The sequence below is a fragment of the Perca flavescens genome, chromosome 10 (assembly GCF_004354835.1).
Source record: "Perca flavescens isolate YP-PL-M2 chromosome 10, PFLA_1.0, whole genome shotgun sequence".
NCBI lineage: Eukaryota > Metazoa > Chordata > Actinopteri > Perciformes > Percidae > Perca > Perca flavescens.
In genome coordinates this window covers 33882527-33910102 of record NC_041340.1, presented here as the reverse complement: position 1 = coordinate 33910102, position 27576 = coordinate 33882527, and the positions used below count along the sequence as shown (strand labels likewise).

The 27576-nt window shown below is 40.9% G+C and overlaps 1 protein-coding gene across 1 annotated transcript in view; it reads right to left on the bottom strand.

Annotated features, from left to right (window-relative positions):
- The window catches only part of aff2 (AF4/FMR2 family, member 2), a 153665-nt gene that overhangs the window by 1519 nt on the left and 124570 nt on the right, over positions 1-27576 (bottom strand). The window contains exons 16-23 of the mRNA XM_028588832.1: positions 22506-22755; positions 20885-21006; positions 17119-17182; positions 14917-15053; positions 11415-11486; positions 7243-7336; positions 4632-4684; positions 205-425 (exon numbers count right to left, since the gene is read on the bottom strand). Coding sequence (XP_028444633.1) covers positions 205-425; positions 4632-4684; positions 7243-7336; positions 11415-11486; positions 14917-15053; positions 17119-17182; positions 20885-21006; positions 22506-22755 — 1013 coding nt within the window. The remainder of the gene's footprint in view (positions 1-204; positions 426-4631; positions 4685-7242; positions 7337-11414; positions 11487-14916; positions 15054-17118; positions 17183-20884; positions 21007-22505; positions 22756-27576) is intronic.

The following is a 27576-nucleotide window of genomic DNA, read 5'->3' as shown; positions in this document are numbered from 1 at the left end:
CGTACTTGGTGATATGAATCAACATTTCTTTAGACTTAAATCTGGCTACTGATCGTTACTGGGCAAATAGCCAGTTTATAAAAGCTTTTACACCTGCTGTCAGGTGGGTGTTAAAAAAAAGTTTAACAATTGCAGAAGAAGAAACCACAGTTTAGTTTAGTACAGTAGGCTACATGTTAAGTCATTTGTCAACTGTTGTCCTACCTTTGCTGTCAGTGGCCAGTCTGTCAGCCGTCTCCCAGTGTTCATAGCTCCGCAGGATGTTGTTGGTGATGTTAACGTGACTGGCGGCCATGTGGTGAATCCGTTGGGGAATAGCCACACTTCCTGACGAGCCCAGGGCGCCTCCAGATCCTCCTCCTCCACCGCCGCCGCTGCTGGCTGGGGAGGGGCAGAGTGAGAGGGGGGATGGAGTCCCATTGACCCTGCAAAATACAGAGAGCCAGTGAGTCCCAGTAACACCAAGAGAATTAAACAGGGAGTTTCTGTATGCTGCAAGGGCTTTGGAGTTACATGATAACATACAAAGAGGAAAGTGTGCACTGGAGTCTGTCAGCCAAGAGTTTAGTTGTAACATATTTTCCAAACAGACTTACTGGCATTAAGGATGTGTCTGCTGAATACTGCCTTTATTAGTTTTCTATTTTTAAAGATACGATTGCTAAAAAGTGCTGTCAACAGCACAAAACAAGAAAAGCATTATTTTTAAGTGGGAACGGGTAAGAGAGAAGAGGCTGACGGAACATTTGTCCTCTTCAGAAAAGAACAAGGTGGAAAGTAAAAGATGCCCTAGGGATAAGAAGCACCATACTTGTAAAATGAAGCAGCAAGTTTAATAGAAAATGTGGTATTAAAGCTGCATTTATTGATTTTATTTTGACCACTTGGGGGCAGTGGAACAAGCGGACATATTATCACCTTATAAAGTTGTTCTGATGAATGTGTTCGTAATCACTTGCTTAATTACACATCCAGCAGACACGGACCAACATTAGCCTTCTTTTGGAGTCACGGTTATAGCCATCAGATCAGAATATCAAGTTTAATATTAAGTCTCCTTTTTTTGTGTGTTCACCAGTCGCTTCCTTTGTCTGCTGTTGGTTTTTGGCTAGTCTGGCTCAACAGATGTACATTGCTGGGATCTCCACTATCGGGGCTTAATGCCGCCCAGAACGGCTGTGATTGGTTTAAAGAAATACGAACAAGCCAGAGCGGGTTTTTTTTTTAAATCCCAGAATAGGTGGTGTAGCCAGCCCATTCTGCAGCGCTGACACAGCGCTTTGGAGATTGGTCTGGCAATGCAAGACTAGGGCTGGGCCGGTACTGTACAGTACAGTGGGTTTTTAGAGCTTTTCTACCATCAACAGCTGCCTGCTGCTACAAATTTGATTGGAGCGGTGAGACTGAACCAAGAGAGGAAATGTGCCCACCAAACCAAAACAATCAGCTTAAGGGCTCTAAAACGATCCATAAAGCTGAGGGGAACTGCAGAGTTGGAGATAATTATCTGCAGGGTGAGTTTATGTTACTTTTAACATAAATTCATTGATTAGTGCAACTTTAACTTTTTGGCATGCTAGCACTAAAACAACCACACAGTGTGTTTAATGCACAGCAGTAACCGCGGTATGGTCTTGCCTCGGTTAAAGACATACTATGCAGTTTCCAGTTTTGTCAAACAGTGACCCCTAGAGTCACTGTGGAGTATTTGTATTTAACGTTACCTTTGCTGCTTTTCAGCTCTCGCCAACGAGTGAAAGCCTGACCGAGTGGGACTCTTGATTCACGTCTGAAATGCGTGCTACTGTCTTCCATAGAGGCTGCTTCTTATATGTTGTTGATGTATGTGACGTCGTGCCGTAAGGCAAGTCGTGATTCTCGCGAGATTTGGCAAGGCGCCACCTCTCAAACCTGCATGGTTGGTTTTGCCAGTGGCGCCCCCCACCCCCTGCTTTGCTATTGGGATGATTTGCCCTACTACAATATTAAGGTACAAATCTTGCATAGTGTGCCTTTAAGTGAATAACCGAGTTATGCCAGTTTAACCCGCATACATAAGCGGGGAAGAATGACTAGAGTAACTCTCCCTCCGGTAATCTATGCCAACCTTTCGGAATAAGGCTTTTTATTCCGGTTGACCTCTGTCCAAATCACAACAACTTGGAAAGCGGGGAGAACATGGATGACTTTTGGGGTCTTCTATTTTATTTTTTAAAGCCCCATTGTGTACCACCACCATCAATTTCAAGTATTACTATTATCTTGAAATTTTACATCTGCGCTTGCATGGACTGGGGTAGACGCTCCATAATGATGCGCCATCTTGAAATACGTTAGCCGGTAAGGGACATACAGGACATACTGCTCCACCTGTCGCGTTTTCGAATGGGTATCACAGCTTCCTGGCCCGGCAAGTTTGAAGAAGGAAACATGGAGGACCACACGTATTCAAAATCCAAAAGAGTGTTGAAAAGAGTATTGAAAAGAGGAAGAGACTGGAAAAAGAGTGAACATTGGCGCTGCTTTGGAGGCACACACCAAATCCAAACTAGTTAATTATCCTCTGTAGCGCGGCAGTCTCCTTTTCTTTCTCTCTTCTTTCCGTTGGGTGGCGCCTGTGCCCGCTGGTGGTGTCCGCGCCAATCTCCGACATGAACTCATAGATGTATTAAGAGAACGTAACTCATGGATGTATTAAGAGAACGTATGAACTCATGGATGTATTAAGAGAACGTATGAACTCATGGATGTATTAAGAGAACATATGAACTCATGGATGTATTAAGAGAACGTATGAACTCATGGATGTATTAAGAGAACGTATGAACTCATGGATGTATTAAGAGAACGTATGAACTCATGGATGTATTAAGAGAACGTATGAACTCATAGATGTATTAAGAGAACGTATGAACTCATGGATGTATTAAGAGAACGTATGAACTCATGGATGTATTAAGAGAACGTATGAACTCATGGATGTATTAAGAGAACGTATGAACTCATAGATGTATTAAGAGAACGTATGAACTCATGGATGTATTAAGAGAACGTAACTCATGGATGTATTAAGAGAACGTATGAACTCATGGATGTATTAAGAGAACGTATGAACTCATGGATGTATTAAGAGAACGTATGAACGCCAACAATGACGGCTGACAGACTGCCTTTTGTACACCTTCGCTTTTTGAAGCGTGAAGGCTACCGTAGTTGCAATACTGCGTGGCGAGAGAGAGTTGATTGCGATATATGATCTCAACGCTAGATGGGAGTAATTCCTACATAATGTAGCTTTAAAGATTTTTTTGGGGGCTTTTATGGCCTTTAACTAACAGGATAGCTTGAAGACAGGAAAGGGGAGAGAAAGGGGGAACAACATGCAGCAAAGGGCAGCGGGTCAGATTTGAACATGGGCCGCTGCCAAGGACTTTGCCTACATGGGGCGCACACTCTATGAGCTAGAGGTTGCCCCTCTTTTGGGGTCTTGTTGATAGTACCTGCCATGGCAAAGTCCTCAGTAGGTTAAAAGCTTGTGTTGTTGCTGTTGTTTTTGGCGCCGTTGCTTTCAACTGTTCTCTTCTATTTCTGGGTCAAAAACCACTGCAGCGGAGTGGGGAGGGGCAGTTATAAACCATGGAGCATGCGCAGACGGGTAACTCGAGCTCTCCCCGGTCGAGGTGTATACATGCAAGAATATCCTGGTTACTAAAGGAGTTATCTATGTCTGTTAACCAGGTGTGAGATTCTGATTTAAGCTGGGGTAATGTGTTTACATGGCGTTTGAGAAACCGGATATAACCTGAATATAATCAGGTTTTACAACTGCACGTAAACGCACTGATAGATACATGAGACAAAGGCTACCACTTGTCAGTTTATAGTTAAACCAGTGTATCACAACTAAATTAGCCATGATACACTATGTTAATGTTTATAATGCTGCACATTAATTATGGTTTAAATTAGTCAAACTAAAGTCTTTTGTTGACTTTGCAGGGAACTATATCAAATACAACAAAGCAATGATAATTTCAGGCCTTACAGCTATAAAAGGTGTAAACTGTGAGAGGGTGTGTGGCATTTCGGATATTCACTGTATAGTAACATCAGTCATGTTAGTACAAACTGCTGCACAGCTGGGTCTGTGTGTGGCTCTGGCAGTGATGTAATGTCTGTGATGTGGCCTTGACCCTTGCTGACCCAACGACTTGTGCCTGACTCACACACACACACACACACACACACACACACACACACACACACACACACACACACACACACACACAGCTTCAGTCCTGCTGTTGTGCAGCGTCAGAGCTGTCCAAACTCATTAGCTTCCCATCCACAGCTCCTCCACCCCTCTACCCCCTCCATCCATCATCACTCCCTCCATCACTCCTTCTCAGCCAGCCCTCGGCAGCCCCTCTGGTCTTCTCCTCCTTACATCTACAACAAATCAATCCCTTTATTTGCTTCCTGAGGGGTTTGTTTGAGTAAGTGGCTGTCAGGGGCACCATGGTATTTTGCAGCAGAGCTCCGGTGAATTATAAATTCTCAATTATCTATGTGAATGAAGGGGGGTGACACTGTGTGTGTATGTGTGTGTGTGTGTGTGTGTTTGTACTCACTTCCCATTGGTCCTCCAGGGAGAGGGTGCTTGGTGGGAACTCTTGCCTGAATTCTGGGTCACAGAAAGACACATTTATTAAAACAGTTTTTTTTTTTTTTTTATAGGTTACAGTATCTGTTGTAGTATATACAAGGGAAAATACTAGAGAATGAAGAAGGAGAACTTGTCATATTTTACAGATTTTGTCAGTCCAGTACCAAATAGGAAGCCACAGCCAATAGACGGTTAGCTTAGCTTAGCACGAAGCCTGGTAACGGGGAAACAGCTAGCCTGGCTCTGTCTGAAGGTAACAAAATGTACCTACCAGCACCTCTAAAGCTCAGTAGTTAAAGGTGCTGTAGGTAGGATTGCGAAGATCCAGGACTTAGCCCAAAGATTTGAACATCGACAACTTCTCAGCCCCTCCCCTCTTTCTGCTAAAGCCCAAAACGGTCTCCTAAGCCCCTCCCCCCACAAGGGAGAATGAATGTGTGTGCATGAGCAGTGATTGACACGCAGTTAGAGACCGCCCCTGGCCCTGATTGGTGCATCTGAACAGGGAGCGGTGGATTTTTGCAAATCGCACTACAGGCTGTAGGTGGTACCAAAGGAGCCGGATAATGTTTTTCATGCTTCATGTAGTTCTGCTGGAACATAGGGTCAGTTTCAGCAAAAAAGTTAGTTTTATAAGTTTACCTACTGCACCTTTAACGTAATATCTTGTCTTTATCTGTACAAAATCCAAAGTGTCAAAATGAAAAGTTGTTTTACCTTCAGAGCCAGGGTTAGCTGCTTCCAGTTTTCACACCAGCTGTAACTTTATGTTTAGCAGACAGCTAAGAAAGTGTTTTTTTAATCTTGTTCTGTAACTCGTAGCAATAAAGCTAGCAAGAATATTTCACAAAATGTCAAACTCTTTCTCTATTTATTTATTTATTGGTTTAACAGCATTAGCACACATTAATCAACATTGCTGTAAAAGGTGTCAGAGTTATCCAAAATGCGTTTTGCAATCAGCTATTTCTTAAGTGATAAAACAAGGCATTAAAGTGCAACTAATACATTTTTAAGTAATAACATATTATGAAAAAAATCACTTCACGCTGGGATTTGGGGTGTTATTTTGTGTCTCTGGTGCTTTCACACGCATACAAACTTAGAAAAACATCCATTTGAGTGAGATATGGGTTTCTGAATGTATCCTGCCTTCAGTCTCCGGGTGAGCTGGTCAAAATCAGCAGGGCCGTCTACGTCATCGGCCGAAACATTTGGTGTGTGCTAACCACTTTAGCTAATACCACATCAGCTAGCTGTTTCTCCAACTTCAGTCAGTACAAGGCAGGACTAGCTGGGAGACTTCTTCTAAACGAGGGCGCACTTCTAACTTTGCGTGGAATACCTGCAGAACAGGGACATGTAAGTAGTTCTATACAATTTCTTTTGTAGATTAGGGTAAACTTGTGTGTGTTGTAGCAGTGTTTTGCCATTGAGAACGAGGTGGCTAACCACTAGCAGCATTAGCTTCTAGCTAGTAGCCCAGTACCTAGCTACTGCGCAGTAGCTACAGTAGCTACTGCGCATGTGCGACTCCCAACAAAGATGGGACAGAAGTGAGATGCCTCACTCTGTAGCTTAAACAGAGAGCTCAACACACAGGGTGAAAAGAGGAGCTGCAGTACAACAAAAATATATAGTGTTTTTTGAAAATTAAACCATATTCTGGTACAACCTCAAAATACAATTATGAACCTTTTTTTTACTAATACAGTAGGTTGAAATATAAAATGATTAATATCCATTGGCATTCTTCTCCATACATACTGTAAACCTTTCATTTAATTAGTTATATAACAAAGCATTGTAGACGAGGGCTTTAGCTAAATGGCTAGAATGTTAATGGTAATATAACATGAGCTAATCCCCACTGAGACACCCATACACTTGCCCATACAGTATGTGTCATTTCTGAACATTAAATTGTATGTAATGCCAGTGACAAACACTTAAAATCCACAATAATGTGTTATGGGGATACAAATATTACAGAACTTGTTTTTGTGCCGTTTCTCTTTTAAAACTAACTGCTCCGACTGCTTTCAGTGGTCTGTCAACATGTACTGTATGTACACAGCCTGTGCACATAAACACACACACGCGCGCACACACACACGCACGCACACTCATACACACGCACGCACACACACATACACATACACATACACACACAGCTAAACCCCCAGTCAGTCGCTTCCCAGGAATCCAATCCCATCAATGCAAATGCGGCACTGTGATAATGACATCCTCAGTAATTAATTAAACTAAACATAATTAATCAAAACAAGCACATTAAACCCTAACAATCCACTGTGATGATTGATGGAGCTAATTAATACATTAAAATCAAAGAGAAAGAATGGATTTTAATAACGTCATGCAAAATTAATGCACAGGCACCATGAAAATGAATATGAAATGTATTTGAGAGATTGTAATTGGCTTTTCTTGTTTTTCAACCACAGAGTGAGGAAATGAAAGGAGAGAGAGGAAATAGAGTCCATGTCCAAATGTGTGTGGTGTGTGTGTGCGGTATGTGCGTGTGCGTGTGTGTGTTTAATCTGCGTGTGTGTTACCTTGAAGTACTCCATGAGCGACCGCGAGTACTTGACAGCGTGGTCTTTCTTCAAATGGAACATCCTCAGATACAGCAGAGACAGACAGCGGTTACTATGGAAACAAAACCATTAGAAGGCAGATGAATCCGCTGTACAAATTCCCCTTTTAAAGCTCCGTCCTTAATATTATTTTTCATGTCATCCCCACAAAATGCACCCGGACTTCAAAGACGCCTCACGAGTCCGCATGGACTAGGAAGAACTCGAGTGACGTAAAGGTGTGTGGGACATGTATAATGTATGATAATACAAAAATCCACATCTTTGTGATTTAATGAACTGAAAATTCACAAGCAGAGCCTGATTGAGAAAAAGACAAAGGTTTTTGCAGTTGTAGAGGAGTTTTACATTCTAATAGTGTTTACGTGGCTCCTGTATATATGGGCCTCATGCAAGAACTGACTGATTCTGAAGTGTTACGAACGACTGATTCAGCCCTTGTGTTGTCTTCCTGTCGACCATGGAAATTTTAGTTTTTCGAGATCCAAATTTAAAATGAAAACCGTAAGGACACTTTTGTCTCTTTTCCCGGTGTTCACCCCAGTTTCTTTTTTTTGTATCACGTTTTTGAAGCTTTTTGTCACTTTTTTCCCGACATTTTTGTCACTTTTTTTCAACGTTCTCTTAGCAGTTACTTTCTTCATATGCTATACCATTGAATAAAACACCCAGATTCAATGGAAGTAGTGAAGTGATTATTTATTTTACTTGTGAAAAGCGTTGTACCACGTTATTTTTTTGTGTGACTATTTAGTAGAAAGAAAGCCAAATTTCTGAAATATTAACTTTTTGAAAATAGGTCAAATTTGACCCGAGGACAACAGGAGGGTTAAGAGAATTTGTGGCAATTACCAGTTTTCTTGTACGTGGACATTTGGTAACGCTTTCTATGAAGCCTGTTTCTAGAACGCAAAATAAGCACATTTATTATGTGTTATATTCTGCTTATAGTGCTGTATAAGTATAGTTATAAATACAGTTATTATAATGTATTAAAAGTATGAGAATTATAATACACTATGATCCTGGAAAGAAAATGGTAGACGGTGATGGACAGCTACGATGATACTTATAAGTCATTATGAAATGCTTTATAATGTGGTATGCATATTATTTTAAAGCATTATAAAGCGTTATGAATGCTTATAACTATAATTACACAGTTCGATACGCAAAATTATAGTGAATTATATTCACTATAAGTCATTATGAAATGCTTTTTAATGTGTTATAATTTTTTACTAATTACATTTTTGTAATATTATACCCGTTACAATCTCAGTAACGCGAGTTACAACACATTTAAACACAACATTTAGTGGTGTTATGTTTTTTTAAGAATTCACCAACACCGCGAAAAAAAAGAAGCCGTTTGTATTATTTCCTGTTACTGTGTTCAATGGCTGAGATGACTGCAGAGACAGATACATTTGCGAGATGGACATTATTTTCAGGAGTTATTACGTTAACCACGAGTTATTCCCGTAATAACTGGTGGTTCCCGTGGTCAGAGCCAGAACCAGAGACGGTACGACAACATCGTTGTCCCAACAGGTGACGGTACGTCAGCGTGGACAGCGATGTGTCCGAGCTGCTGACTGATAGAAACATGTCGTAAATACCATTACATTTTATCAGCCGTGGAAAGAAACTATGCTGTACTTCAATACAACTGTAAGGTACTTTTAATTGAGTATTTTCATTTTCTCCTACTTGCTTATTGTACTCTTTACATCTCTATTTGTATAGCTTTAGTTACTTTGCATATTCATATTAATTGTACAAAATATTATGAATAATCTATGATGCATTAAAGTGGATAAAGAGGACACTTTATTGATCCGGTGGTGAAATTCACAAGCTAGCTGCCAAGTCAAACTTCCGCTGTTGTTTTGGTGAAAGTAACTCAAAAGTAATCCAAAAGTAGTGTAACGCATTACAATTCAGAGACAGTAATATTGTAATATAACTAATTACTCTCAAATGACAGTAACTAGTAATCTATAATGTATTACATTTTGGAAGTAACTTGCCCAACACTGTTAATCGAATGTGCAATATTTAGTTGAATGTTTGGTGTAACATTTGGTTTAACATTTTTTATTCCTCTTTTTATTATTATATTTACTGTTTTTTCATAAAATAAATGCTGGAATAATTGTATCACATATCACAGATTATTTACAGAAATGTCCTATTTTCAGTGGATTTTTCATTTATTTGTATAACTTCAATTAACATGATGGTAGAAGTGCAATATGTAGATGCTGCTATTGAACCGAGGCATATCAGAAATATCAGTTTACAGGAAAATATATATTTTACCGGAATTGTTTGTTATTATTATAACTTTAGCTTTTGTGATAAATGTTCTGTTTCACTGTTTAACATTCCATGTTTATTAAAAGAAAAACACTTAATGCTGGCATTTCCCATCCACTTTTTCATCCTTGCATAAGAATATAGAGTTTTGATGGTGTCTCATGTTATAATGCTCCTTGACATGTTTTATCTGTTACACAGTGATAATTGAACTTTAGCTAAACTTTAAAAAGTAATAATCGCAAATCGAATCGTAATCACAATATCTGGCAGAAAAATTGCAATTGCCCAAATCGTTTGGCCTTATTATAATAGCATAATGAATATTCATGAGTGCCTATAACTATACTTATGGAGCACTATGAGCACATTATAACGCATCATAAATGTGTTTATAATTAATTACATAAACAGGCTACATAGAAAGGAAAGGAAATTTCTTTAGGTCGGTGTTGCAGGACTGTCGTACAAGTTACGTACAGATTGTCTCCACTTGGGTTTGACTTTACAACAATAATTATAGTGCCTTTATCCAAACTAATTTTGAGTTTCTCACTCCAACAGCTGCTTCGCAGTCTTTATGTGGGTCGCTGTCACTGATGTTGCACCCAACAGTGCCCGACAATAAACTACAGTAAGCCTATAATATTCTCTTTTCCATCTCTGTGACTATAAGATCTTGGCCTGCCATCTAAGTCATGGACCTCTTTGCAAGATGTTTAATTTTTTAGCATCCGACTTCAAATCATTCCCTCTTTTGTAACGGTGCGGCACTGCTCTGATCCCATAATACAACCACTAACGCTACTACTAATTTTAGACAGCAGGAATTGAAGCCGGGTCCATACTAATGACAACGTCTCATGCAACAGCTATTCCCGAAAATGGGGAATTCAGAAGGTTGAAACGGGCAATTTACGATTAGGTTTGTGCAGTTATAAGGGTTTTCTGAATCCAACTCGGAACATTGTTTAAATTTGCATATTTGTAGGCCAAGAGTAAATAAAGGTTTCGGTGTCTCTGCATCAGAATTTGAATGGCAGTGTATAGAAGGCAGTTTACAGACAAGGGGTGGGGAGAGAAAATGTAATTAATGACATGCAACAGTCCCAAGCACTGAGAGACATTGCAACCAAAAAACATTATTTAACAATTAACTGAATAGTTAAACACAAAGAAAACTAAATAGTAAGAGACATTTTGGAGACCTGGTCAAAACATAGGAATCTCATGACCACAGTGTTTCTAATATCCTGGTCGCACACACACACACACACACACACACACACACACACACACACACACACACACACACACACACACACACACACACACACACACACACACACACACACACACACACACACAGGTTTGTGGCACTATCTTTGTGGGGACCTGTCATTGACAAAATGCATTCCCTAGCCCCTTACCCTAAACTTAACCATCACAACTGAATGCCTAACCTTAACCCTCACCCTAACAATAACCATAACCTAATTCTATCCCTTATCCTAAAACCAAGTCTTAACCCTCAAACAGCCCTTTAAAGTTGTTTAAAGGGATTTTTGGCCCCACAAAGCTGTCGGGACCCCACAGGTATACTGGACTCCATGTTTTTGGACCCCACAAATATAGTTAAACAAGAACGAACACACACACACACACACACACAGATAACGGGACCCCACAAGTATACTGGACTCCCTGTTTTTGGACCCCACGAATATAGTTAAACAAGAACACACACACACACACACAAACACACGCACACACACACACACACACACACAGATAAAAGAGAATCATACCACAACACAGCTAGCTTCTTCTCAGCGATGGAGGCTGAATGGCTGGTGAAGTTCTTCAACCTCATGGCATACCTGCAGAGGAGAGACGCTCATTACTCATGTGCTGACATTTTCACTGGTTTATGTGCGTGAAACGTAAACACACTTCATTTCTCTCATTATAGCCAAGACATGGACACTCAAGGCTTCATTCTAATTACAAAATCAAGGTTAAAATTGTTCAAGGACCTGCTCTTTCTGAACAGAATGTAAAACAGTTACGGCAGTTAGTGATTCATTTTCTTCAGACAGCCAGCATCCACCTTGCTGAAGTGCCCTTAGGTAAGACAAGCTACAGGTCAGCTTTATCTGACCGTGCATCCTTTGGTTACTGACGAGGTATTTCAAACAATGCCGTAGGGGGCAGCTGTTTTCTCCTGCCCCTAGTGATCCAGTGCCATTGCTTAACGAGGTGGTAGTATATATCGACCACGGTTCATTTACGGCAGTGTTTTTCAACTTTTTTTGAGCCACGGCACATCTTTTACATTCAAAAAATCCCGCGGCACACCACCAACCAAAAATGTTACAATATGACACATCGTTTTTTTAAATGTATCAATCGATGTTGCAGGCTTACATCAATGATCTCGGCCCTACTGCTTACATCATGTCACTGCCACCAGGTAGCAGTAATTCTATTGTGCTAAATCAACAAGGTCATTAGTGCGCTATACTGCCACCTACTGACACAGAATAGTATTTAATTTATCTGCCAGTCATCATATTATAGGCACAGATGCGCAACAAAGGCAAATTATTTGCAGTAACTCAATAAAAAAATTTGTTGGACCAATTAAGTAAAATCTGATAATTTCCCACGGCACACAAGACGATCTCTCACGGCCGCGACACAGTGGTTGAAAATCACTGATTTACGGGATAGTTCTGGTGCCTCTGGGTGTAACCCTCACTTTCTGCTTTCTTTTTGTTAACTTTAAACTCCGGTCAGATTGAACAACATTAACCGGAACCTCTGAGCCCTGCTATGCTCTGCTGTGCCCTGCTACACCCTGTAACGCCCTCCAGTGCCCTGCTATGCCATGAACTACTACAACTACTATTTCTAGTCACTGTTCCATTATCTTTATTGTGACTATTATCGCCACTGTTCATCACACCCCCAACTGGCACCGTCAGACACCGCCTACCAAGAGCCTGGGTCTGTCCCAGGTTTCTCCCTTAAAGGAAGTTTTCCTCACCACCCAGGTTTCTCCCTGAAAGGGAGTTTTTCCTCTCCACTGTCACACTAAATGCTTGCTCTTGGGGGAATTACTGGAATTGTTTGGTCTTTGTAAATTATAGAGTGTGGTCTAGACCTACTCTATATGTAAAGTGTCTTGAGATAACTCTTGTGATGCTTTGATACCATAAATAACATTGAATTGAACTGAATTTGGATCGTGCCACACATTTGGGGAATGATTGTAAAGATTTACAAAGAATATGTTTACTGCATTTCCTCTCTAACTGGGACGTTTTGGGACTGATTGGCTGGGATTTGCTATGGACAAAATACACATGATACACTGGTAAGAGCAAATTACGTTGTAACCATGTATCCAGCTAATTTAAATAGCTCACATTACTGTATTTTGTGAACAGTTAACGTCATTCGATATCGTATGTGGCATTTTTTTATTTTTTTTGCAGGGTGCAAATGTTCCACCAAAACAAGTTCCTTCCCAAGACAACTGAGATTGGTTTAAAGCAATGCTTTTTTCCCTCCTATCTAGGAGTGTATGCTCCTGTTGCCAGACCCTCCTCCGCAACACTGTGGAGATTTTTTGGCAATGCGAGACCAGCGAGGTGCTTAATCAGTCAACATGAAATTCAGCAGTGACAGGTGAATCAAGGGAGAGCAGTAACACCTCTATACTTCATTGATCTCCGTAGGAAAAAAAAAAGTCTTGTCCTTTCTTCTGCTCCCTCCTCAGGGAGGTGAAAGGCCGGAGTGGCAGATCCGCAGCCCTGCAGCTGGGGGACCACTCGGCGTCTTGCTCGAGGACACTTCAGCAGGATGGATGAGTGCAGACAAGCAGGGCTTGAACCTGAGTCCTTCAGTTAAAGGATTCTCTCCCACTAACAGCACCCTGCTGTCAACCTGCCTGCTTTCAAAGGAAGCAAGTCATTTGTTATTCTCACGTTGCTCTCTTTAAAGTCACACTTAGTGACTCCACACACACTGGCAGTTCTGAAAGGCTGGAGAACAGCAGTGATCCTGGAATGCAACACTAGTTGAACTACGCTCATTAGCAGCCCTGCAAGTCTGTGATTCTTTAGACAACAAAGATAAAAAAAAATAAAAAAATCCATGTTGGAGAGTCCAGAGCTTCATGCTAATTAGGGTTTAGTTTTTAAAGTTTTGATTAGTCATTTTCTGTGGGCAGAGAGGTGAACACATGCAACCGCAGAATATTATTACGGCTAATAGTCGAAATCTACAGGTCAGTAAGGTTAGGATGATAAGAGAGGTGTAATTTTCCACATATGATTTGGAAGCAATTATAGGGAAATGTGCTGAGACAGTACACAGTAAGTACCCACTCATTTATTTGGGAAAGAATTACAGAATATAATAGCTGCATATCTGGGTAGAGAGTCACAGTTGGTGATTTCCAGAGAACTTTCCTCAAAAGAACTGCCAAAATCTTTATGACTGTAAAAATGACAGAGAATAATTTGAGCTACCTTAAATATTCATTTACCTTCTCCACTTTTGTAGACTTTAGTTGCCTGTAAATTAGACAGCTATAGACAGAGAGACAACACCATTTATTCCCCCTGTTCAACTGACCAGTTAAACTACAAAGGTGCTGCACCCATATCAGGCATTACAAAAACCAGCTGTTCGTGATATATTTTTTCCCCGAAATTAGTTGACTTTACTAGAAATTTGGGTGGAAACCAAGTTGCCTTACACCTTTAAGTTTTTACACAAGGTTAAACTTAATATGTTAAGTTGTATTAATCAGGGGCAGTAGGTTGATGCAGTAGACAAATCAAGTTTACATTAGTAGTCATTACTAAAAATCATTTGTAAACATAAAGGAGTTTTTAAATAAGCATGTTAAAGGACAAATCTGGCGCAAAATGAACCTAGAGGTTAATAACACATGGGTACCGAGTCGACCGTTCTCTGGGATATGTTTTCATGCTAATCAAATGTGACCAGTTTTATCGCAAACTTGATGTGGGTCTGGCTTGTCAGGCTAGCCGGGACCTGTCCTGTTGTGTAGCGTTTGGTTTAGAAGCCTTTATTGGTGATTTGTCACGGCACAAAGTCCTGCTATTTACTCCGTTGCAGTAGCTCCAGCTTCCATTAGTGAAACACGGAGTGGAGGCTCCAGAGTTTCCAGGAAGAATGCTGGCCAATCGAGGAGGGAATAAAGAGACAGGCGCTCCTACAGAGCATCTCATCCATCCATCCATCCATCCATCCATCCATCCATCCATCCAGTACCTGATTAGCTCCACAGTCTCAGAGTACATGGTATACGGTGATTTGGCCTCCAGCGGATCTCGCTCCATAGCATTTCCACACTCTATGAAGGAGAGGGCGCCGTCGGCGTAGTTCACCGCTTTCCCAAATTTGTCCATCTGCAGATAGAGAGGAAGAACGCAAACAGAAAGGCAGACACATGAGCGACGGAGAAACAGCCGAAATGTGACAATGAGAAAAATGGAACGCAGCAGAGGAGAGACAGAGCGAGAGAAGACATGAATGAGACAGAGACAGAAGAAGCAATGTCTTAACGGCATTGTGGCAGACGCGCGGCCGTCTCTTTGAATAATCTCCCGCTTAGATGCAAATCCCCAGATAAAGGCAAGGAAAAAAAAACGCGGAAACACAAGATAAATAACAAGTTAAATAAATCTCATTTCATTGCTCGGGAGGGGATCAGATAATTCTTTTGATATTGTATAATCTTGCAGACATCATCAGTCCTTGAATGCGATGTTCCCTTGGAGACAAATGGTGCAATAAATAATACAAATTATACAGTACAGTACTTGATATGAAATAGATTTTCATTCTTTGGAGAATGGCTGTGTGCACACATGAGCAATGATACACACACACACACACACACACACACACACACACACACACACATCTAGCCTGTAGATTGTAACATTGTGTGGGTTAAAATTATTTTCTTGCTATCTGTGTGTCTGTCTTCTCTTTGCCTCGTGTATATGCCCGAGCATGGAGGTGTTAATGTGTGTGTGTGTGTGTGTGTGTGTGTGTGTGTGTGTGTGTGTAATAGGGCTGGGTACCAAAATTCGATACTTTTAGGCACCAACCGAAATGCCCATGTCATTCAATTCCAAATTCCAATAAGTAAATCTTATCAAGTTCAATCTTTTCAAGTTTAATTTTATTTATATAGCACATGCAAAAACAACCATAGTTGACCAAAGTGCAACTAGCTCAAAAACAAAATGAATAAAATACACACAAAAAATTCAAAATAAACAGTAGAGAAGCTGTCAAAACTGAACGCGAATTGAAAGCCAACGAAGAAGAAGTGGGTTTTAATAGGTAAACTGAAAAAGCTCGGCCACCTTTATTTTTTAACCTGGATCTGGGAACATCAAGAAGCATCTGATTGGACGACCTCAGTGCTTTGACAGGAGTGTAAACATCTGTTAAAGCTCTGATAAATAAGAATGCGCCAACCAATTTAAAATCTTCAAAACAAGCAATACAATCTTAAAATCACACTTGAGGTTTGATCACTGGGGTAATGTGCTGACGCTTTTTTAGTCCTAGTTAGAAGCCGAGTCAGCGTCAAGTGAGCCAATAAGCATGTAGCTTTGCCGGACCTTCCTCCACAGCGCTGCCGAGGAGGGTCTGACTAGTCCACACAGCAATCCAGGATGGGAGAAAAACGTGCTCTGGTTTATTGGCATTTCTTTTAACCAATCATATGCATTTTGAGAGGCTGGACTACAGTGTGCATCACATAAGTAAATGGATTGTATATACAGTATATAGCCAGTTTATTGTCTAGTCTTAAATCAACATAATTTTCTTGTTTAAAAAATGTTTTAAAAAGATTTGCCAACCAATATTTTCAAACATGTTCAATTTCATACATTTTCCAAGGGTGAAATCCATTGCCTGCCTGTTAACATTAGCCTATAAAAAGTTAAAAAAAAGTGTCCTTGTCCAACTGCCACTTTGCTGGTTTGAAAACCATAATGTCTCTCTCTCTCATGGGTGGGCCAAATTCTCTGGGCGGGCAAAGCAGAGAAAGGGGAGGTAATCTTGCTCCTTATGACCTCATAAGGAGAAGATTCCAGATCGGCCCATCTGAGCTTTCATTTTCTCAAAGGCAGAGCAGGATACCCAGGGCTCGGTTTACACCTATCACCATTTCTAGCCACTGGGGGGCCATAGGCAGGCTGCGGGAACGAATATTAATGTTAAAAAACCTCATAAAGTGAAATTATCATGCCATGGGACCTTTAAAATGGATTTAAAAAAATGGTATTGAAAAAAGTATTGTTCAGTAACCGGTATTGGGCATATTTTTCTTAATGATACCCAACCCTAGTGTGTGTATGTGTGTGTATGTGTGTGTTTGTGTGTGTGTGTGTGTGTGTGTGTGTAACCTGTGTCTTTCAGTGATTGCAGAAAGAGTTGTGGAAATCTTACCAAAGCGTCAGCCTTGTGCTTCAGTCTCTTGGCCTCCTGCATGTAGTAGTCTGCGCTGTGGACTCTGGGAACAAAGGAAAAAGAACATAAATGGCATGTTTGCACACACGTCGTTTAGCAAAAACTAAAAATAACCGCGCAGAGTGATTTGCATAATCAGCGGCTACGAGTAGCTTGCAGTGAGTTATACACAGTAGCCTACTTAGATATACATACCTCGGGCATAGTGCAACCTTAGTAAAACAACAAAACATGTGTCATGAATAATGCAGGAACCCTTTGGGACAAATAAGTAACAAGATATATCATCGTTCCAGGTTTTCAACACAACTCAGCCAGTGGTGAGGTAGTTACAGATATTCCCCCCACCTGCAACACACTAACAGGCCACCATTTGTCCCATTAGTGTGTTGTTTTAAATCATCTAATATGCAGCATGATGATGGCTATCCTCTCTCAAATCAGAGGAGTTGCTTTGAAATAAGTTATTGTAAGACATGAGAATGCGTTCGAGGTCTTCATGGGTCTAGTTGGTTCCTAGTTGGACCCCCTTGAAAATGAGTTGGTTTATCTCAAGGGGCTACCCTTCAATAAACTTGTAGTAGTTTCCTTAACCCAACCCAATCTACAGAAGAGGATGAGGGCCACATGTAAAAACTTTTATATCTGTCAGAATTCTGACTTTGAACTCAGAACTCAAATACATGTTTTCACATGCAGCCCTAATCCTCTTGCATGAGGATCTGAGTCTGACTGAGTCCTAGCTATAATCAGTCTAATTGGGTTAGGTATGGTCCCGTTATATTGTGGCCAGTCTCAGATCCGTGTGTCAATGTCTTGTTTTTATTCTTATTTATTCTTATTTGTTGATGGTGCAATACAAGTGATCAAAGTGAAACTGTGTGACGCAATGTGTGTGTGTGTGTGTGTGTGTGTGTGTGTGTGTGTGTGCGTGCATGCATCATGCATGTGTCTGCATGCGGCTGGTTTTGTTGTGTAAAGGGCATATTGACCAGAACTCGCTGATTGGACCTGTTAAAAGTTGATCGGAGAAAACCCAGACGTTGCACTGAAGGAAAATTAAAATTGAGCGGACGAGCGAAGGAGGGAAATTGAAGATGAAACTAAACATTTGGCCAAATGGGGCTCCGAAGAACCAAATGACTGAGCATGACAGAAAGAAGCATGCTCAGTCAAAGAAAGAGCATTACAAGCAAAAAAATGACTAAGAAAGTAAATAAAAAGAGCAAAAAGGCAGCCTTGCTTGGACAAGGCAAATCCAAATTCGCCAAACCTCATCAGCAGAAACAGTCCTAACCTGGAGCCAGCGTGGTGAATGGAGAAGATGAGTAGTGTAGGATAACTTGGGGAGGTTGAACACCAGATGTGCAGCAGCAGTCTAGACTAGCTGCACAGGTCTGGTGGCAGCGTGAAGTGTAAAGTTCAGGGGGGAAAGTGGCATGTATCGCTATTCTCTTGGACCGCAGCTGCTTGTTAATTAGTGGAGCGTCACGTAGCTGTCAGCGTCGGGGTCCTCTCTGTGTCAGGGTCTGTTGGGGTCGACAGATCAGGTCCAATTATCCTCGGGGCCCTTTCGGGATCGTGTGTTTAAAAATAAAATGGATCTCAGCTTTGGCCAGGTTTTCCAATCAATTGTGGATTGGGAACAAAATTCTGGACTGGTGTGGACCTCTAGAATGCCTTCCAATAAACATACGATCGTGGTGGAAATAATTAGTCCAGTGGTATTGCTAGTAGTAGAGCTGTCAAGCTTTTCATTCACTCACCCATTTTTTTTTTTAAAGATTATTTAGTTGGCATTTTCAGGCCTTTATTTTTGACAGGACATCTTGGACATGAAAGGGGAGCGAGAGGGGGGATGACATGCAGCAAAGGGCCGCAGGTCGGAACCTAACCCGTGGCCGCTGCGTCGAGGACTGAGCCTCTGTATATGGGCGCGCGCTCTACCAGGTGAGCTACCCAGGTTTACATGGGGGGAGCGGTGCCCTCCCTCTGTTTTGTGCCATAAAGCAGTCTCATTTTGTGCCATAAAGCAACCCATCTGTCAAAATCAGTCTAGTCGGCCTCCATGAAAAATGCAAAGAAGACACTGAGTTTACAGTAAAGTAAAAGTAAACCTTTGTTGAATAACGAAAACTCTGCTTGGTCTTAATTGAATGTATTTAGTTATCTCAGAGCGAAAACTCATAGAGCATAGTTAACATAAGTCAGTCCCTCCAGAAAAACGCAATTATGCGATTGCATTACTCAATACATAATCAGCCAAAGTCTGCATATTCATGCGGGGGCCGCATTTTTTCAAACACGTCGCACTTTCGCCGCATAAATTTCAGATTTCCACGCAAAATATGCGGGCCTTGCGTGATTTCATAATCCCCGCATTTTCGTTACAAAAAAGTCTTTTATCTTTACAAAGAGTTGAAAAATGTTGCGTTTACTTCACACCAGAGCAGCCATTTTTCCCTGTTGCCATGGGAACGTTATGAAGTGACGTAATTTCGCGACGTGAACATCATCAAAAAGCAGGGTGTTGGGGGGAATCAGTTTTTTTTCTCTTTTTCATCAAACCGCAGTTTTTGCAAGTTCCCGCAATTTCATCGCATAAAATTGCATAAATATCCTGCATATTCCATCGCATTTTTTAAGAAAACGTTCCGCATAATCAAGGATTTTTGCCCACAACAATCACAAAAAAACTGATAAGGACTGATAAGTCTTCTGAGGCAAAAACAAGACACAACATTTATAGTAGGGGTGGAAAAAAAAAATCGTGTGTATCGTGATTCTTTTTTGCGACGATTTTTAAAATCGATTCTTTTCCCTAGAACTAATATTTCTTATTTATTTTTTACCAATGATTCAACTAAATATTTTCTGCTTATACGGTACCGCCGACGGCGACTATCCGTTTCAAGCAAAACAGAGCGAAAGCAGAAAATGCAGAAGATCCAAGTTATGTACTTCTTCACTAATGAGATAAATGTCCCACTGACTGACCGACTGTGATGTGCACTCTTCTTAGAAAACAATTTGTTTTTAGAAATGTCTCATGATATGTTGTCTCTAGAAGTGTATTATTCAACTTTAGTTTTTGTTAAAGAAGGAAAAGAAAATCGCAATACTCAATACAATACAATCGCAATACTTCTAAAATTGCAATGAATGAAAATCAAAAATACAAGAAATAAGCACTAGGTACTAGGTGACTGAGAGCTGGAAACCAAGTGTGTGTGTGTGGGCGGGTGGGTGTGGGTGTGTGTGTGTGGGTGGTTGGGTTTGTGTGCCAAACTGTGTGTTGGTGTGTGTTTGGGTTTGTGTGTCAAAAATGCGAAAGATAAATGTGGATGAGTGGGAATTAATGGTATATGTGGATGAGTGGAAGCATGGAGAGTGTGTGGTTGGGGAGGTGGGTATGTAAAAGTATGATTATGAGAATGCATGAGTGTGGTTTAAGATCCGGTGGAGTAGAGGAATACTGTTACTAGTAGGAGTTGTACTCTGATTGCAATTATGAAATTACACAGTATACTGGTATATGTATTACTTCTTGATGGAAATAATAAAAATAAGTTTGCGTACAGACTGCAAAGTCTTATTAACAACAATATTCATTAGATAAAAATTTTTATTTATACATCATTCTGCTAACAGACATCACAAGCATCAACTAAGAATCTATCGCAGTAAACTTAGGTGTGTAATTGTGCACACTGGTGTGAATTATATAAATAGTATTTCTACATACGTGTCGCTAAATGAGAGTCTTGGCCTGCGAGGTTCGGCAGGTTCCGACCACGCCTCTGAATCTGACTGCCCGTTGGCATGGTAACCATCTCCGCTCGGCTTCTCGCCGTGGGTATCCACTTCCTGAAATAGAGAATGCATTAAATCCACGGTTATAGTAGTACTGCAATGGGATGCTTTCATCAACCAGCTGATTATTGTTGGCTTCTCATTCACGGTGACGGATTCACTTTGCCAGTTGAATGAACAGTCTTGCAGTCACCGTTATAAGTAGGGTTGGGTACCGAAACGCAACCAGTAGGAATCGGACCGGATTAGAATGCAAATTCTGGTTACTCATTTCGGTTCCGCCTAATGTGTCGACTGAAATATTTTCCCTCTGTCGCTCCGAAACGGACGTAAAAATATCACACTTTCTCTGTAGTCTACCGTTAGCTAGCTACCGTAAATGTAGGCTACTTTTAAAATTAATACAATATTTTACCTCTGGGCTCACCAAAACGGACATAAAAGCATATTAACCATTCACTGATCGCTAGTAAACATGTTACACTTTTTCAGTTTTTCAAGAATCGGTTTAGGAATCGGAATCGTTTTAAAAGTACCGGTTCAGCATCGGAATCGTAAAAATCCAAACGATATCCAACCCTAGCTATAAGTTAGCCTCGTGAGACCGTCCTGATCTCGCAAGCTCCAGTTTTCCACTCGCAGATCAGTCTGACATCTTGAGATAGAGAAAATTTGGAGCCGTTCGCCAAACGACCGGGCCAATCAGCGTTGGTTTTGAGGCGGGTTAGGTGTGACGCAACGAGAAGCGACAGGATACCCAGGTCTCGGTTTACACCTATCACTATTTCTAGCCACTGGGGGACCATAGGCAGGCTGGGGGAACGCATGTTAATGTTAAAAAACCTCATGAAGTGACATTTTTATGCCATGGGACCTTTAATAGTTACTTTGCAGATTTAGATCTGTATAAGTCAATATATCTAATAACTAATGTTGATTGATTAACACATAAATGCCACCACTACTTATAATCCCGGAATATATAATATATATGATTCTGAAATGGGCTATTCTGAATAATGAGTACTTTTACTTTTAGTACTTTTAGTCATTTTTTTAATACAAATACTTAAATTTGAAATGGACTGGCTTTTATTGTAACAGTCTTTTTTATACTGTAGCATTGCTACTTTCCCTCAAGTAAAAGGATCTGAAAACTTCTTAAACCTCTGAACAAAACACTTATTTTAGTGCCTTTGGCTCTTAAAACTCCTGAAATTGCAGGTAAGGAAATATGACTCACATAGGCGGAGATGTGTCATGCTGTAGATTCTTACTTTTTAAGTATGGCAAGTCATTAACTCGAGTTATTTTTGGAACAGTGTCAGTGTCAAGTGAGAAACTCAATTTTGCAAGAAGAAAATGCCACTAGCCTACTCTGACTCCGACATGGTGCATCCTATTAATTCTGGACAAAGAAGCACTAGAGCCAAAAATCTACCAAGTTGTCATCATTTAAAGTGTAAGTCCAGAAGGCCTATCTCTTGAAAACGCGGTGTATTATTTTAATAAGGACACGTTCGCTCATGTAAATGGTGACATGTAACACTTACACTGCCGTTTCTCGCACGTGATGACGCCTTGCCTTCCCCTCTCCTGTGTCTGTGTGAGGAAGAGGAAGAGGAAGTGGAAGAGGAAGAGGCCGAACAGGGAAGCATCCCGGGGGCGGTGGCGGCGTCCTGGCTGAGGGAGGAACTGCTGTCACAGGTTCGTTTACGAGGGGGCTCGTCAGAGAGGGGGGACAGGAGCGGGGGGAGCAGCTTGTCATCGCGCCGTCGAGACTGCTTCCTGTTTAGGGAGCTACTGCTCGCGCACACACACCCCAATCACACACACACACACACACACACACACACACACACACACACACACACAAAGGACAAAGCAGTGTGATTATTCATTTATTTATTGAAACTATTATATTATCTTTTTACTATATATTTCGAATATGTGCTCTAATTAGTTACTTAGGTGTGCCTATTGCTAAAGTGTGATTGTTGTTTCAATTAACACCCTGCCACCACTTCTTAGAGGCGTGTGAGGATGAGAGGTGTGAGGCAGCGCTGCTATTCCCATAAGCGCCGAACGCCGTGCAACCAGTAACCAGTAACGTAGCTCCAACATGGCGTTCGTGATTCGACTGGTCATGACTGTTATCTAGAGTTGGGGCATCGTTTGGATATTAATGATTCTGATTCCAATTCCGATTCTTCCTTTAGATTTCAGTTCTTATCAATTCTCGATTCCAATTCTTTGAGTGGTGGAGTTGAAACGGGTCACATGCTTATTTCACAAATAAGAGGAACGTTTTATTTTGATTCAAAGGTGGGTTGCAGTTTGACGGGGATTTTTCAACGTAAAATAAAGCCACACTAGAGCACCGCTGACTGTGCTCCAAGGCTGCAACACGATAAGGGCCTGGCCGCTACGGAAACCAAAACTTGCGCATGTTAAATTTGGAATCCATGATCAGATTTGAAACCAAATCCTCCGAACGATTCCAAACAATTCCAATAAAGAAATGATTCCAATGGAATTGTAATTTTTGAAACGATTCCAAGTAGGAATCGGTTCTCGATGCCCAACCCTACTGTTATCCAAGATGGTGGCCGCATGTAAACATTAACGCTAATGTCTTTATAATCTATTTTTGTAATAAACCATCTGTACACTTACAAAGTTCTAAATGCTTCGGTTTACATGTAGGGACCCTCATTATGCTACCGTCTGAGTGTGGTGCTATTTTGAGCCCTTGTTAGTGGTGTAGAAATAGTGATTCACCCTGTGCCCCGAAAGCTAGCGTTAGCAGCTAAACACCGTTTTGAGGTTGCTAGTTTCAAGCTAGAGACACATTCGATTAACATGAAAACAGATCCCAGAGAACGGTCAACTCGGTACACATGTGTTATTAACCCCTAGGTTCATTTTGCACCGGAATTGTCCTTTAACGTTTATTATTCATATCGTTATAATGCGTATTCTTCATGGTGCTACCCCATGCCCCTCATTTAACAGAAATACTTTACATAGTTTCAGGCTGAAACACATCACCAGAGTGGGTGGCTCTTCACAGAACATACACCCACTCTGGTGATGTGTTTCAGCCTGAAACTATTCATCACAAGTTTTTTTACTATAATTCCTGTAAAGATTACTTTTTGGATGTCAGAGGTTCTGGATGAATGCTGATCATGTTTATTTCAACCCAAACTAGAATTGTGATTAGGGCTGTAATGACGCCACTATTGATTACGGGAAGGTGTTTACGTAGGTGGACCGTTCAATGCAGTAGGCTGTGAGAAAGTGAAAATGGAACTCGTGAGCAGAAAAAGTGTTGTTTGGTAGTACTTTCAGTCAAAAGAAGGCCATTCAACTCGAGCTACATGTTCAATTTGCAATGCCAATTTGTCTGGTGGTGGCGAGGACCCTAAACAATACACAACATGGCCGCTGTTAAAACATTTGCGGTTGAAACATCCGAAAGAAGATGAGTTGTGCATGAAGGAATCTACAGACAGCAGCCAAAATGCAGCAACTTCAGGTACGGCAACGGAAGGACAGTCACCGTTTGTTTCATTAATGTGTTTACTGTGTTAATGGACTTGAGGATGGGAGTAGGAGTCGGTATTCAGATTCAGCAGAATCTCAACTAGTGGATTCGGTATTCAGATTCGGCAGAATCTTAAATAGTGGATTCGGTATTCGACCGAACCCCAAAAATCTGGATTTGGTGCATACCTTATTGTGATTGTTGGAAAAGTGTAAAGACGACCCAAGACGTATTTTCATAGTTTAATTTGGTTTCTGTCGACTTTGAATGAAGTGTATTTTACGATGCAAAAATTACTGTTTATTTCCTGGTTGCTTTATTGGTAGCAATTTTGCGGATGTTTTTATGAATAAAAAAAATAAAAAAAGGATTCTTACTGTTTAACAGAAAGGTGGACCTCAATAGAAATCCATTCCATAATGTTGTCAGACACTTAGAATATGAGCCTGTCGGTGGCAAAACGAGCACTTTTGTGAACTTTATTAGAACTGTGCACAATTGCCCTGTTAACTTAGGCTACATTGTAGCATGTTTCGCTGCTGCCGTCTGCAGCGTTCTTGCTTAATGCTGGACCAATTACAAAGAGTGTTGTTTCCATCAGTCACTTACACACAACAACATAGGAAAATAGCAGTGTTGTAGACGAGATCACCTAAACCAATACCAAGTCATCACCAAGACCAGAGTGTATCGAGACCGAGACTTTGAGGGTTTAAGACCAAGTCAAGACCAAGACCACCTTTGTGTTAAACAGCCAGAGCTTCTTCTCCTGTCTCCCGCATTCACTTTCTTGGGAGCACGTGTTAAGGGGGGCAAGGAGAGGGGGGGTTACGGTAACAAATTTCAAATTAGATATAAGTCAAGTTATTGGTTGCATTTGAACGTTTTACCACATAGGCATGATTCAGACAATACACTGGCAATTTATCAAAATCCCTGCAGTTGTGGTCTTGACTGGTCTTGAAATAAAATCCAGAGTCCTTTTTATCCGAGACAAGACCGAGTAAAAATGCAGTCGATTCCGAGACGAGACCAAGATCTCGAATACTACAACACTGGAAAATAGAGTCCAAGTTGAAAATAACCAAAGTTACCCTTTAAATCCTCCTGACAATGGTTTGTCTTGCTCCTAAGAAACAAACCAAGTGTCAGGGTCCTGAGGTCCTGCTGTTTACTGCTTACTGCTTTTTTAAAGAGCTGGCCCTCCTCCATTTTTTAAGCTGCGCCAAACAGATCCTCTGAGCTGCCCTGTCTCCTCCAACCAAACTCAAACTCCACCTAGCTCACCTTGAACTGCTGTTGGACTTTTTCCATTGATTACTTCCTCTTTGCCATCACAATATTTCATCCACTTTGTCAAAGAAAAGTACATTCTAAGACACCCTACTCCTGAGCTAACAATGTCTAACTATCTTGTTGAGACTCCATTTGCAGTTGCTAAACTATATTTTCCTTCTAAAATTGTTGTAGTTCTGCCTTCTCAGCTCGAGCATCGATGAGTATTCCCTCAGCTGCCTTATTGTTGCTCTTGTGACTCATATTGTTTGCAACTCAACAGATAATATTTTTATGTTTTTCCTCTGCCTGGAAACTCTGGGGGTTTGATGCAGCGAGAAATATTGCTGAGCTTGCAGAACAACGCCGCGGGCTCCGACATTAGTGATAATATACAAAACCAGGGAGACAAAGACTAATTAGTTGCTGTAGTGTGTGAGTGAATATGTGAGTTATGTGTGTGCGCTTTTGTGCCTGTGTACAGCATAACTGATGTGTGCCTGCGTTTTTGTGCGCACGACTATGCTAATTTGGTGCATTTGTGTGTGTCTATCCTTAAGTGGATGCCAGTGTGTGCAGGAAAGCGTGTGAGAGCTCTCATAGCTCTTTTAAAGGGTAATAAGTTAAGACTTTTACAACATCAAAGCACAAAATGACACAGTATATCTGCCAAATATTCCTCTGGAATACATTTCCAATGACTCAACAGTTACTTGGCCAGGTGGGAAGATTTCTGGCTCCAAGTCCAACTGAAATTAAACTGCTGTTTTTTTTCCGGTCTGCTATAGCATACACACTTTCTGCTCTGTTAATGACGTGTCCTGTGTTCTCCTTTGAGAAAAAGTCAGAAACCAAAAGTGAGATATTTATTTATTATTAGGGCTGTAAAAAGGGCAGGGTTAATTAGTGGAATTTCTTTCCTTATTAATACAAAAGCAAAGGGTGGCTACTTTGAAGAATCTAAAATATAAGACATGTTTTCAGTTATTTCACACTTTTTTTGTTAAGTACATAATGCCATATGTGTTCATTCATAGTTTTGATGCCTTCAGTGAGAATCTACAATGTAAATAGTCATGAAAATAAAAAGGAAACGCATTGAATGAGAAGGTGTGTCCAAACTTTTGACCTGTACTGTATGTCTGTGCGTTTTTTTTTATTTCCATTTGAAAAGTGCAAAGAAAAAAGCCAAAAAACTACAAAATACAACACTTCTCAAATACACAAACACACCCACATCAATCACCTTTCCAATGATATCAGGCACACCCCTGAGTATCAAAGTATATGGGAGCTGTACCACTTTTAATTTAGGTATAACCAAAAAGCATGGAATTTCAAGCATTTCTTCAGCCACTTCTGTCTACAACAGTCGAAAACCCTTTTGCAATTATGTAAGCAAATAATGTAATCTGAAAACTGCTGCCCTGATTAAAAATACAATGCAACTGATCTCAGCTGGTATTCTGTCTGGAATGGAATTTTCAAAGTGACCCCAAACCCTTTGACCGGTAGTGTACATATGTCCAGAGAATCAGGTCTGGCAATTGTCTGGAGTTGCAATTTCACACGTGTAGCACACAGCAGGAGATTGTTTGTGTCAGGTGCACTCTCACTTACTAGAAAATACTCGGTTTGGTTTGTGCGCCTGGGTGGAGCTTGCAGGAGGCAGGACGTGACGCAAAAATGACGCTGCGGTTTTGTTTACGCGTATCCGGTTTGTAATTTGGTTATAAACAGTCTCTTGCCGTTCCTTGAATTTGTCTGACGATTTTGGCATCGGCCCTCACCAACAGAAG